The 14528-nt window shown below is 50.2% G+C and overlaps 1 protein-coding gene across 1 annotated transcript; it reads left to right on the forward strand.

The window, feature by feature from the left end:
* Positions 1-1173: 1173 nt before the first annotated feature.
* LOC123042033 (nuclear poly(A) polymerase 4-like) lies at positions 1174-3041 on the forward strand. Its single transcript, XM_044464562.1, has one exon. The coding sequence runs from the start codon at positions 1184-1186 to the stop codon at positions 2756-2758; it is 1575 nt and encodes a 524-aa protein (XP_044320497.1). The 5' UTR covers positions 1174-1183; the 3' UTR covers positions 2759-3041.
* Positions 3042-14528: the final 11487 nt, after the last annotated feature.

Raw genomic sequence — 14528 nt, forward strand, 5'->3', positions numbered from 1 at the left:
TCAGGCAAGTCACTCACAAAACAAGGGCAACATTGACATGAGAAAATCATTATTCTCGTGCACTAAACCAACAACACCGTCAAAACACATGCGCAGGCAACACATGAGCCATATTCAGGCAAGTCAGTCACCCATCAGGATCAACCTCAACATCTACAATACCGAAAACCTACAGCACCAAGGCTTGCCTTCGAATCCTACCAACACGAAATGCCCCGTGTGGTCGTCCCTCTCCAATCTAACGAGTTCTCCATCAATTCTACCATCTACTATTCGATTTCGTCAACTTAGTCAAACGCGGAGGAGCGCATCGACCCCGCCGCGATTCGGCACCTCTGCAAAAACCGCACGACGGCCGCACGCGCGCCGTTTCTCCTCTGTCCGCGGCGGAGCGGCAGAGCGCGTCGATTTGGACAATCTAAACGCAGAGGACTGGAAGAGATCGATGGGCATACCAGGGGATTCGCCGCGATTTTGCCCCTCTGCTGCGCCAACAGAACAACGGCCGCGCACGCCGTTCCTCCTCTGCCGCGTCTCCGGTACTGCTCCTTCCGTCGCGGCCTGCAGCGCGCCGTCCCTCCTCGGTCGCGTCTCCGCCGCTGCACCGCCTTCCTTCACGCCGCGCCCGTTGTCCCGCCCTCACTCCAGCGGAAGACGACCGCCGAATCGCCGACACGCCACCCGCTGCTCTCGGGTCTCGACCGGTGGATTTGGGGGATGGGTTGGGGGATTGGAAGGCGAGATCCGCTCCGCTGCGCTCGGGGGCAGTTTCGAATGGGAGGAATGGGGAGTGGAGACGAACAGGAGAGGGGAGGCGAGACGCAACCGCACTGAGGCCCAACGGGTCTCCACCACGACGCCACGACCAGGGGACACCTGGCGCGCGCATCGACGGTTTCCCCTTTCCACTTGAAACGCGCGTGACCGCGAGATGTGGATCGGACGGCGCGCAAGCCCGGCTGCTCTGTAAGACAAATTAGCATCCGACCACTTTTTAGGATTTAGGCATTTTAAGGGTCACGTCCTCGACTTAGGCACAAGTATGCAACACACGCAAGTTCGGATACGAGTTTGAATCCGAATTTGGTCCAGACAATACCTTCCACTTTTTTTTATTATAAATATAATACTACTATATCAGAGCATGTCCTTCACTTTGCAACACAAGAACAATCTTGCGATCATGACGCTGACGCCGATCTCGCTGGTTGGCCCGACGCCGGCCGACCACGAGAGCTCCAGCCAGTTAGAGATTCCTCTCCGTGAGGCCGGCCTGTATGAGACCTCCGATGAGCTGGCGGCCCGCGAGGATGTGCTGCGCGATCTTCAGGCCATCGTCGACCGGTGGGTGAAGCGCGTCACCGCTCAGCGAGGGTTTCCGGACGGCATGGCTGAGCAGGCCACCGCCCTTCTGATTCCCTTCGGTTCGTACCGTCTCGGCGTCCACGGCCGCGGCTCCGACATCGACGCCCTCGTCGTCGGCCCCTCCTACATCGACCGTGACCACGACTTCTTCGCCGTGCTCGGCGGCGTGCTGGCGGAGACGGAGGCGGTGACGGAGCTGCAGCCCGTGCCTCGCGCGCACGTGCCCGTCATCAAGATGCGCTTCCGCGGCGTGCAGGTGGACCTCCTCTACGCCAGCGTGTGCCTCCCGGTGGTGCCCAGGGACCTCGACCTGCGCGACCGCTCCGTTTTCCGCGGCATGGACCTGGCCTCCGCGCGCAGCCTCAACGGCGTGCGCGTCGCCGACGAGCTCCTGCGCCTCGTCCCGGACGCCGGCGCCTTCCGCACGACGCTGCGATGCATCAAGCACTGGGCCAAGGCGCGTGGCGTCTACTCCAACGTGATGGGTTTCCTGGGCGGCGTGGGCTGGGCGATCCTTGTGGCGCGCGTGTGCCAGCTCTACCCCAACGCCTCGCCGAGCATGCTGGTGCCGCGCCTCTTCAAGATCTTCGCGCAGTGGAAGTGGCCCAACCCGGTGCTGCTGCGGGACATCGAGCACGACGACGGCGGTGAGCTCGCGCTCCGGCTGCCCGTCTGGGACCCGCGGCGGAACCCGCGCGACAAGAGCCACATCATGCCCGTCATCACGCCCGCCTACCCGTGCATGAACTCGTGCTACAACGTCTCGCACGCCACCCTGCGGACCGTCACGGAGCAGCTCCAGATCGGCAACAGCGTCTGCCAGGAGATCCTCAAGGCCGGCCCCGGCGGCGCCGGCGGGTGGGACGAGCTGTTCCAGCCGTTCCAGTTCTTCAAGGCGTACAAGAGCTACCTGCAGGTGGACGTGAAGGTCGCCGGAGGGGAGGCTGACCTCCGGGAGTGGAAGGGGTGTGTGGAGTCGCGGCTGAGGCAGCTGGTGAACAGGGTCGAGATGGCCACGGCCGGCATGCTGCTCTGCCATCCCAACCCGAAAGCCTACGCCGCCAAGCCCCATGATCTCCACTGCACGTCATCCTTCTTCGTGGGCTTGTCCAAGCCACAGCAGCAGCAGCCCCAGGTGCCGTTCGACCTACGCGCGACGACGGAGGGGTTCAAGCAGGAGGTGTACACGTACGAGTTCTGGAGGCCCGGGATGGAGCTGGAGGTCTCGCACACCCGGAGGAAGGACCTGCCGTCCTACATGCTGGATCAGATCCTGCCGGCTGGGCATCTCAAGAGGAAGCGCGCCGCCGAGAAACTCTTCTCCTCCGTTGTCGTCTGCTTCCGGCTACGTCAAGAAGGTGGCAGCGGCAGGCGGAACCGGATCGGCGCCTGAGAGGAAGAGGCAATGCTGTCCCAGCAGCAACATCCTTCCCAGCGCTTCAGTACAGGGCGTTGTGTGAGAAAAGATGAATATTCAGAGTAATCACAGGAACTAGCTAAGCTTCAGTAATCACGGGAACAGATGATCATCTTTACCGGCATGATCAAGCCATGGCAAACCGAAGTCTTCAATCGAGCTCTTGTCACGGAGATGGCATGATCCACCGGGAGACAGAGAGAAGGGCAAACTCTGCACCCGGCGTGTACAGATTCAGAAATGCGTTGCATAGCTTTGTCAGAGGAACAATTGTGTATGATATTGATAGCTGATGATAAGATACATATTTACAGGTTAGATTGTGTATCAACTATGTACTCAAAACTGTTCGAAGCACCACAGAATAAAAACATTGTATTATCGATGTTTGCAGAAATTCACTTTGGCTCATAGGTGTATATGCACCCATTGTCTAAATACACATTTTAAAAAGTTAAAAAAAATGAGAAAAAATCGCGCGTGTAAATCCGGACATTATATGTGCATGCATCAAGTTTCGATGAAGAAGGGCATCTTTTGTGGCTTGTGTAAAAAAGACAATTTTTCATGCTTGATTATAGCTATTCACGAGGCATTTTTTTAATCTTTTTTATACATGCCACAAAAAATGCCTTTTTCACCGAATTTTTGTGGGCGAACATAGAATGTCCGGATGTACACGTGGGATTTTCTCTTGATTTTTTTAACATTTTGAAATGTGTTTCTTATACATATTTTATAAGGACGCGACTAGGGAGCACACGTGTTCTCCCTACCGTTTCCGAGCACACACCCAAAAAAGGTAAGTTTTGTTCTAATGCTATGATGCAAAATCCAGCCAAAAACTGAAAAGATGGTGTCCCATGTGCAATTATTATGTGTGTTAATTTTTTTAAGAAGTCATAACTTTTGAACGGAGCATCAAAATTAAGTTCCGTTTTCACCGTTAGATTCTTGGCGACGAGCTCTTCAAAACTAGATCTCATATTGATATATTTTGATGAAATTTTTATTCTCGGGCAACTATGATGCCACATAGAGGCAACTTTTGTACTACAGCAGGCAACTTTGGGTTAGGCTGTTTATCACATCTATCAGTTTGATGTTCTTTTGAGTTGGCCACAATGACTACCAAATTGCCTATCAGCATATGTAAGTTGCCTACCACGATTACCTATCAACTTTTGTGCTATATAAAGCACCTTGTTGCCCGGTTGCCTATCATGACTACCTATCGACTCAATGCTCTTATAAAGTTGCTATCATGACCGTCAAATTGCCTAATGTCACCTACGAAGTTGGTTTTGATGAACTTTTTTTTCTCAAGCAACTTTGCTGCCATAGAGAGGCAAATTTTGAACTACAGTAGACAACTTTCGGTTAGGTTGTGTATCATGATCACCTATCATCTTGATGTTTTTTTGAGTTGGCTACGATGACAATCAAATTGCCTAACATCACCTATAAGTTGCCTAGCATCAACTATGAAGTTGCTTTCGACGAACTTTTTTTCTTGAGCAACTTTGGTGCCACGGATAGACAACTTTCGTACTGCATTAGGCAACTTCCTTGCTATAGTAGGCAATTTTCTGTTAGTTTGTACATCATGGTCATCTATCATCTTGTTGTTCTTTTGAGTTGGCTATGACGACTACCAAATTTCCTAGCATCACCTATAAGTTGCCTAGCGTCAACTATGAAGTTGTTTTCGATGAACTTTTTCTCTCAAGAAACTTTGGTGCCACAGAGAGGCAAATTTTGTACTACGGTAGGCAACTTTTGGTTAGGTTTTGTATCATGGTCATCTACAATGACTATCAAATTGCCTAGCATCACTTGTAAATTGCCTACCATGACTACCTATCAACTTTGGTGTTACAAGATGCACCTTGTTGCTAGAATGCCTATCATAACTACCTATAAACCCAATGCTCTTATAAAGTTGGCTATCATGACCGTCAATTTGCTTAGCGTCACCAATGAAATTGTTTTTGATGAAAAAATCTCAAGCAACTTTCGTGCCATGGAGAGGAAACTTTTGTATTACAATAAGCAACTTTCACTTAAGTTGTGTATCATGGTCATCTATCATCTCAATGTTCTTTTGAGTTGCCTACGATGACTACCAAGTTACCTACCATCACCTATAGTTGCCTACCAAGCTTCCTACCATCACTTTTGACTAATTAACTAGTAGTACACATTATACAATACAATCGCTTCTATGCGGCACTAAATTTATCTTCCATAAACAAGAAAGTTGCTTTGAAAGTGGTGTAAAATTTACCACCCCGCATAACTTGGCCTCTTTCCCTGGATAGAAGTGGTGTGAACTTGTCAACTGCCCGAGCAACTTACCACTTGTCCATGTCATTGGCAACTCGTGCCTGCCTCTCTTGCAAGTGGCCGTTGACCATATTTTCGTGTTTTTTTGTGTCGGAGTGGTTGCCACACTCAACCTATCTCCCAATATGTGCTTCTCTCACATGTGCCCCTACCCCGACGTCACCACCCACCATCCCCAACCACGAAATCCCACCATCACCCAAATCATTGATTCGCCTCCTCCGATCCATAGGCGACTCGACCCGACCCGCCTCCCTCTCTTGTCAGGTCTCGGGAGTGGATCTCTAGGCAAGTCATGCGAGCATCTCTAGCAACTACCTTCCATGTGTTGCACTAGTTTTTGTGCGAAAAAACACAATGCTCTCGGGGATGGATATCTGGAAAACTTGCGCCAGCATCTCTAGCAACTACTTATCACACGGTGGGCAAGTTTTTGGTGAAACCACATCACTCACGGGAGTAGATCTCTAGGCAACTCAGGTCACTATCTCCCACAACTAACTATCGCGTCTTGGGCATGTTTTGGGCACTTCCCTCCATAAACTCCTATTTAACCTCCCAATGGAACCTCAGTCCACCTCGTCCCTTTGCATGTCGCGGTTCATCGTCTCCCCCAAAGCCACGAAGGCCCAACCCCTGATCCGCAAAACAATCAATCTGTCCCAACCCCGTGGATCTCACACACGGTTGGTGGGCCAAACACCGGTCCAACCCATGACTTTACACATGGGTGGCGCTCCTGCTTCGCTCGGCTCACGGGAGTGGATCTCTAGGTAACTCACGCCAGCATCTCTAGCACCTACATATCATGCATTGGACGAGGTTTCATGCACACCTCTCTGGCAACTATGTGATTTCTCGGTGTTGGTCACCTTAGTGGCCAGGTAGGAACGGACGACGATGGTAGTCTGGTGTCTCTTGCATGATAGCGAACATGGAAGAGCATCGTAGGATCGCATGACTTCTTTTGTCGCTGGAGAACACTCGGACAGGGGTTGGCTCCTCCTCTGTGGCGCCGCCATGGGGAAGGAGGCGACCTTATGGCAAAATCTGTGGTGGGTACCTTAGCGTCTCTTGTACGCACATTGGACACGTAAGAGCGGCATCTGATGGCATGACTGTGTGTCGATGGAGAAGAACCACGCGGGGCTGAAAAATAGGCAACTTTGCAGTACTGTAGGCTACTTAGAGACAATGATAGGTAACTAAGCATCAACTGGTAGACAGCTTACCTTGTGGCGGTAGGAAAAATGAGGAGATTGTTAGACAAAATTACTTCTACATGTTGTAATACAAGGAAGTTTGCTTCTGTGCACCATCAAAGTTGCCTTCCATCGCAGAAAAGTTGCTTTGGATTTGACTGCAGTGTTTCCTTGATTTTCCATGACCATGTAGCGCACGTAGTATTATTGGTGAGCTTCGGCCGGTATTATCTCATCAGTTTGGTCCTTAACTACATCCAACTCATGTTTTCTTAGTGCCGCCATGGGGAAGGGTTGTCGTGGTGTTTTCTATGTTGGAAATATGCCCTAGAGGCAATAATAAAATGGTTATTATTATATTTCCTTGTTCATGATAATTGTCTATTGTTCATGCTATAATTGTATTGACCGGAAACCATAATACATGTGTGAATACATAGACCACAATATGTCCCTAGTGAGCCTCTAGTTGACTCGCTCGTTGATCAACAGATGGTCATGGTTTCTTGACTATGTACATTGGATGTTAATGATAACGAGATCACATCATTAGGAGAATGATGTGATGGATAAGACCCAATCCTAAGCATAGCACAAGATCGTGTAGTTAGTTTGCTAAGGCTTTTCTAATGTCAAGTATCATTTCCTTAGTCCATGAGATTGTGTAACTCCCGGATATCGTAGGAGTTCTTTGGGTGTACCAAACGTCACAACATAACTGGGTGGCTATAAAGGTGCACTACAGGTATCTCCGAAAGTGTCTGTTGGGTTGGCACGAATCGAGACTGGGATTTGTCACTTCGTATGACAGAGAGGTATCTCTGGGCCCTCTCGGTAATGCATCATCATAATGACTCAATGTGACTAAGTAGTTGGTCACGGGATCATGCATTACGGAATGAGTCTGACTTGCTGGTAACGAGATTGAACGAGGTATTGGGATACCCACGATCGAATCTCGGGCAAGTAACGTACCGATTGACAAAGAGAATTGTATACGGGATTGCTTGAATCCTCGACATCGTGGTTCATCTGATGAGATCATCGCGGAACGTGTGGGAGCCAACATGGGTATCCAGATCCCGCTGTTGGTTATCGGCTGGAGAGCTGTCTCGGTCATGTCTGCATGATTCTCGAACCCGTAGGGTCTACACACTTAAGGTTCGATGACGCTAGGGTCATAGGGAAAGTTTGTACGTGGTTACCGAATGTTGTTCGGAGTCCCGTATGAGATCCAGGACGTCACGAGGAGTTCCGGAATGGTCCGGAGGTGAAGATTTATATATGGGAAGTCATCATACGGTCACCGGAATTATTCGGGGGTTTGCCGGTATTGTACCGGGACCACCGAAGGGGTTCCGGGGGTCCACTGGGAGGGTCCACCTCCCCCGGAGGGCCCTATGGGCTATATGTGGAAAGGAACCAGCCCCTAAGTGGGCTGGGAGCCACCCCCAGGGCCCATGCGCCTAGGGTTGGGGGAACCCTAAGGGGGGCGGCCCCTTGGCTTGGGGGGCAAGCCCCTCCCATTGGCCGCCGCCCCCTCTAGATCTCATCTAGAGGGGTCGGCCCCCTTCCCCTTCGCCCTATAAATAGAGGGGAGGAGGGAGGGCAGCCGCACCACACCTAAGGCGCATCCCTCCCCCTCTCCAACACCCCTCCTCCTCCGTTTGAGCTTGGCGAAGCCCTGCCGGAGAATCGTTGCTCCATCACCACCACGCCGTCGTGCTGCTGCTGGAGTTGTCTTCCTCAACCTCTCCCTCCTCCTTGCTAGATCAAGGCGCGAGCGAAGTCACCGGGCTGCACATGTGTTGAACGCGGAGGTGCTGTTGTTCGACGCTTAGATCAGAATCAATCGTGATCTGAATTGCTTCGAGTACGACTCCTTCATCCGTGTTCTTGCAACGCTTCCGTTTCGCGATCTTCAAGGGTATGAAGATGCACTCCCCTCTCTCCCGTTGCTAGTCTCTCCATAGATTGATCTTGCTGATGCGTAGAAATTTTTTAATTTCTGCAACGATCCCCATCAGTGGCATCATGAGCTAGGTCTATGAGTAGTTTCTATGCACGAGTAGAACACAAGTTGTTGTGGGCGTAAATTTTGTCAATTTACTTGCCGTTGCTAGTCTTATCTTGATTCGGTGGCATCATGGGATGAAGCGGCCCGGACCGGCCTTACACGTACGCTTACGTGAGACAGGTTCCACCGACTGACATGCACTAGTTGCATAAGGTGGCTAGCGGGTGTCTGTCTCTCCCACTTTAGTCGGATCGAATTCGATGAAAAGGGTACTTATGAAGGGTAAATAGCAATTGGCATATCACGTTGTGGTTTGGGCGTAGGTAAGAAACGTTCTTGCTAGAAACCTATAGCAGCCATGTAAAAACTTGCAACAACAATTAGAGGATGTCTAACTTGCTCTTGCAGCATATGCCGTGTGATGTGATATGGCCAAAAGGATGTGATGAATGATATATATGTGATGTATGAGATTGATCATGTTCTTGTAATAGGAATCACGAGTTGCATGTCGATGAGTATGACAACCAGCAGGAGCCATAGGAGTTGTCTTAATTTATTGTATGACTTGCGTGTCATTGAATAACGCCATATAATTACTTTACTTTATTGCTAAGTCATTAGCCATAGTAGTAGAATTAATAGTTGGCGAGACAACTTCATGAAGACACGATGATGGAGATCATGGTGTCATGCCGGTGACGATGATGATCATGGCGCCCCGAAGATGGAGATCAAAAGGAGCAAAATGATATTGGACATATCATGTCACTATTTGATTGCATGTGATGTTTATCATGTTTTACATATTATTTGCTTAGAACGACGGTAGCATAAATAAGATGATCGCTCATAAAATTTCAAGAAAGTGTCCCCCCTAATTGTGCACCATTGCAAAAGTTCGTTGTTTCGAAGCACCACGTGATGATCGGGTGTGATAGATTCTAAGGTTTGCATACAACGGGTGTAAGTCAGATTTACACATGCAAAACACTTAGGTTGATTTGACGAGCCTAGCATGTACAGACATGGCCTCAGAACACAAGAGACCAAAAGGTCGAACATGAGTCATATAGCAGATACGATCAACATGAAGATGTTACAGCTTAGAACCGGGGCTCCAAAAGCGTTTTGAGCCGCATGGAGCATATGAGATGTTCCAAGAGCTGAAAATAGTTTTCCAAGCTAATGCCCGTGTCGAGAGATATGAAGTCTGCGACAAGTTCTACATTTGTAAGATGGAGGAGAATAGTTCTGTCAGCGAGCACATACTCAAAATGTCTAGGTTGCACAACTGCTTGTCTCAGCTAGGAGTTAATCTCCCGAATGATGCGGTCGTTGACAGAATCATTCAGTCGCTTACACCTAGCTACAAGAGCTTTGTGATGAATTTCAATATGCAAGGGATGGAGAAAACCATTCCTGAGGTATATTCAATGCCGAAATCAGCAGAGGTGGAGATCAAAAAGGAACATCAAGTGTTGATGGTCAATAAAACCACTAGTTTCAAGAAAGGCAATGTAAGAAGAACTTCAAGAACGACGGCAAAGGAGTTGCCGCGCCCGGTAAGCCAGTTGCTGGGAAGAAGCCAAAGCATGGACCCAAACCTGAGACTGGGTGCTTTTGTTGCAAGGGAAACGGTCATTGGAAGCGGAACTGCCCCAAGTACTTAGCGGACAAGAAGGCCGGCAACACTAAAGGTATATGTGATATACATGTGTACCTTACCAATACTCGTAGTAGCAACTGGGTATTTGATACCGGTGCGGTTGCTCATATTTGTAACTCAAAATAGGAGCTGCGGAATAAGCGGAGACTGGTGAAGAACGAGGTGACGATGCGCGTTGGGAATGGTTCCAAGGTCGATGTGATCGCCGTCGGCACGCTACCTCTACATTTACCTACGGGATTAGTTTTAAACCTCAATAATTGTTATTTAGTGCCAGCTTTGAGCATGAACATTGTATCTGGATCTCGTTTAATGCGAGGTGGCTACTCATTTAAATCCGAGAATAATGGTTGTTCTATTTATATGAGAGATATGTTTTATGGTCATTGTCGGTGTCAAAACCGGTGGATCTCGGGTAGGGGGTCCCGAACTGTGCGTCTAAGGCTAATGGTAACAGGAGGCAGGGTACACAATGTTTACCCAGGTTCGGGCCCTCTCGATGGAGGTAATACCCTACTTCCTGCTTGATTGATCTTGATGATACGATTATTACAAGAGTTCATCTACCATGAGATCATAGAGGCTAAACCCTAGATGCTAGCCTATGATATGATTGTTGTTGTCCTACGGACTAAACCCTCCAGTTTATATAGACACCGAAGGGGGCTAGGGTTACACAGAGAAGGAGATCTACACATCTGAATCGACAAGCTTGCCTTCCATGCAAAGGAGAGTCCCATACGGATATGGGACGAAGTCTTCAATTTTGTATCTTCATAGTCCAACAGTCCGGCCAAAGTATATAGTCTGGCTGTTCGACGACCCCCTAATCCAGGACTCCCTCAGTAGCCCCTAAACCAGGCTTCAATGACGATGAGTCCGGCGCGCAAATTGTCTTAGGCATTCCTTCTCCGAATACTTCATAGAAGATCTTGAATACGAGGATCGTGTCCGACTCTGTAAAATAATTTCCACTTACCACCGTAGAGAGCATAATATTCCCCAAATCTAATCTGCTGACAACTCCTCATGGCGTGACATCACACAGCGGCCCGGTTTACTATGAACCGTTTTTCACAGCCTGCCACTACACGTATCGCGAGGCGGTTTTATTGGCACGTCTTGTCGAAGCAGAGATCATGTTCCCCTTATTACGGGATTCTCATTAATACGGGCGTGGGTAACCCAATCACACCTGTTAGTATGATACCTCAATCTTAGACAAGTTCCAAACGGTCACGCGGAGGACGCTTGGTATTCACCCCCTCTATAAAGGAACCAAGGCATGTCCTTATCTTCCCACGCTCGATCATTCCTCTTCCCCCACCTTGAGTTCTAACACCCGAGGCTCAAGTTTAGGTGCTTTCGACCTTCGATTATGTCCGGATCCAACCTTCAAGGCCGGTGGATGGCCTCCTCCGTCATAGAGGAGGACATCAAGAAGCTTAGGGGAGCCAGGTATCTGACCACCGACATCCTGCATAGGTTGCCTGCTCAAGGGCAGGTCATCCCCACTCCCAATCCCAATGAGAGTGTCGTATTTGTTTCCCACTTCCTCCGAGGGTTAGGCTTTAGTCTTGATCCCTTTGTTAGAGTACTCATGTTCTATTACGGGCTAGATTTTCATGATCTAGCTCCGGACTCCATTCTTCACATCTCGTCATTTATCGTCGTGTGTGAAGCCTTCCTCTTCATTACCCCACACTTTGGTTTATGGCTCAAGACCTTCGATGTGAAGCCGAAGACGATCGATGGGCGTCACGCGGAGTGCAGAGGTGCTATAATAAGCAAGGGCACTGATGTCCTATGGCCAAAGGGTTCCTTCCCGGAGGTGTCCGATTTGTGGCAAAGGGAGTGGTTCTACATCACCGCTCCTCGAGGCACAAAGTGGGCGGCCGCCCCCACCTTCCACTCGGGCCCTCCGCCTCAACTAGCGTCATGGGTCAACAAGGGACTGGACTGGGGGCCTGCTAATGACGTACTGACATTGCAGAGCCGCATTCGGGATCTTCTTGAGAGGGATGTCAACCTCATCAAAATAATTCAAGTAATGCTAGTTCGTCGGGTCCTGCCGTGTAAACGTCGACGTCTCCGGATGTGGGAGTTCAACCCAGAAGGACCGAGAACTATTCAGCACTTCCTCGGCATGACGCTCGAAGGGATGTATCGGTTATTCTTCGGATCACGAATAAAGTGTTCGGACACCATCGAGGATGTGGGCTTGAACTGCAATCGTCCGATACCCAAGTAAGTAACTCTGCCACCGAACACGCTGTTCATGTTTAACATAACATTATTCTGAGAACTATCCATGGCCAGGATTGGCTAAGAAAGGCGGAGAGGATCAAGTGTCGGGCCGCTCTTCCCGAAGGCTCGCCGAACCCCGTGCTAACCAGGATGCTTGAGCGCGCACCTTATCATGTGCCATCAGGAGAAGATGAAGGGAGGCGTAGAGAAGCCAAGAGCGGGCTTCACACTTTATACATCAAAACTGGGGGAATTAATGTCTCCACGAAGGGGGATAATAGGGGAGGTGAATCTAAAGTTCCCTCCCCCTGCGGGAAGAAACACTACAAAAAAAGACACATCCATGACATTTTGGGCCAAACAAAAAAAATTTCGGTCATACATATGACACTTCTATGACGATAATTGTGACAGAACTCGGTATCATCATAGATGTGGTGGGCTCCTACTTCTATGACAAAAAATCATGACAGAAAATGGGCTTTTTGTCCTGGGCGGGCCGGAGACGCAGCTGCATGACATTCTTTGGGCCGTCCATGACAGAAAAAACCATGGTAGAAGCGAGGGGGAGGAAAATTTCAGGGAGTTGCCGGTTACGGTGGGAGGTCGGGGGACGAGCGATGCACGTTTCTCTCGTACACGTGCGAGGCGTTGGCTCTAACTGAACTCGAGCGAGGCGTTGGGCTCTAACTGAACCTGAGCGATTGCACTGCAGGCAACACGTTACTGAACCCGAGCGATCGATCGATGGCTGTTAACTAAACCCGATGGAGCGATTCCTTCGCTACTGCTGCTAACTGAAGCCGATCGCCCGGTAGTGGCATCATGCGCCATTAGAATGTATGGAAAAATGGAAAAAAATCAATACTAGTGGCACACCGTGTGCCCGGTGCGCCATTAGTATATAGTAGTGGCGCACTGCTTACCTGGTGCGCCATTAGTATCAATCCTATCTATAGCCCTTTTCCTAGTAGTGTCGATTGGATGAACAGTGAGCGTGGGGGGGGGGGGGGGTTGGATGAACAGTGAGCGGTGGCGTTGCCTCTGGATGAACAGGACCCCGTGGTGTAGAGGGCTGGATGAACAGTAGACGGTGGAGGGGTGGTTGAACAGGACCCCATGGTGTGGAGGGCTGGATAAACAGTAGACGGTGGAGGGGTGGTTGAATAGTAGCCAGTGGAGTAGCGCGCGGTGGAGGCTGGATGAACATGAGCCCATGGAGGCTGGAGGAGGTCGACGGTAGCCCGTGGAGGCTGGAGGAGGTCGACGGTGGAGATGAATAGTATCCCGTGGAGTCCCGTTTTGCGGTACGCCACGCCCCTCCCGATGAACAGGACCCCCGTTTCGACCGTAGCGCTCCAGCACAAGTCTGTTTTATCCGTTTTGTGGTACGCCACACCCCTCCCGATGAACAGGACCCCCGTTTCGACCGTAGCGCTCCAACACAAGTCCATTTTGTCCGTTTTGCAGTACGCCACACCCCTCCCGATCAACAAGACCCCCGTTTCGATCGTAGGAGGTCCGTTTCCTCCATTTTGTGGTACGCCACACCCCTCCCGATCAACAGGACCCCGTTCCGAATGTAGGAGGTCTGTTTCCTCCGTTGTGCGGTATGCCAGGCCTCGTTTCCATCGCCTGTTCCGTCCAAGCCCTCCCGATGAACACGACCATGCATTACGTTCCGACCCATCTGGTTAGCTCCCCATGAACACGACGACGACGCTGTTTCTCCGTTCCGACCCAGCCAGGTACGTATGCGCGAGTAGGCGTTCGAGACCCTGCCCGTATGTACGTACGTGGCTGTATTTTCTTTCTTGCACCCTCGCAGTTGTACATACGTGTACATGCTACCTGCGCGCCTCTACTACGACACGTGTGCGCCTCTACTACGACACGTGTGCGCCTCTACATCGACCAGTATGTACGTACACATTCGCGACCAGAATGACAACGCTACATACGCTTCGACCAGGTGGGTCCCGACTGTCAGGCACTTCCTTGCCTGCGAAGATGTAGCTGGTGGGTCCCAGCAATCAGGAGGGCGAATTGTTTTTTTTTGCCCGGATGCACTTCCTTGCGTGCGAAGATTTAGCTGGTGGATCCCAGCAGTCAGGGGGGCAAATCATTTTTTTGCCCGGACGCACTTCCTTGCATGTGAAGATGTAGCTGGTGGGTCCCAACAGTCAGGGAGGCGAATCGTTTTTCGAACGCACTTCCTTGCGTGCGAAGATGTAGCTGGTGGGTCCCAGCAGACAGGGGGAACGT

This window comes from Triticum aestivum, chromosome 2B, assembly GCF_018294505.1.
Source record: "Triticum aestivum cultivar Chinese Spring chromosome 2B, IWGSC CS RefSeq v2.1, whole genome shotgun sequence".
NCBI lineage: Eukaryota > Viridiplantae > Streptophyta > Magnoliopsida > Poales > Poaceae > Triticum > Triticum aestivum.

What these genes read in the sequence shown, in the direction of transcription:
- LOC123042033 (XM_044464562.1), top strand. Translation starts at nt 1,184, where the DNA reads ATGACGCTGACGCCGATCTCGCTGGTTGGCCCGACGCCGGCCGACCAC.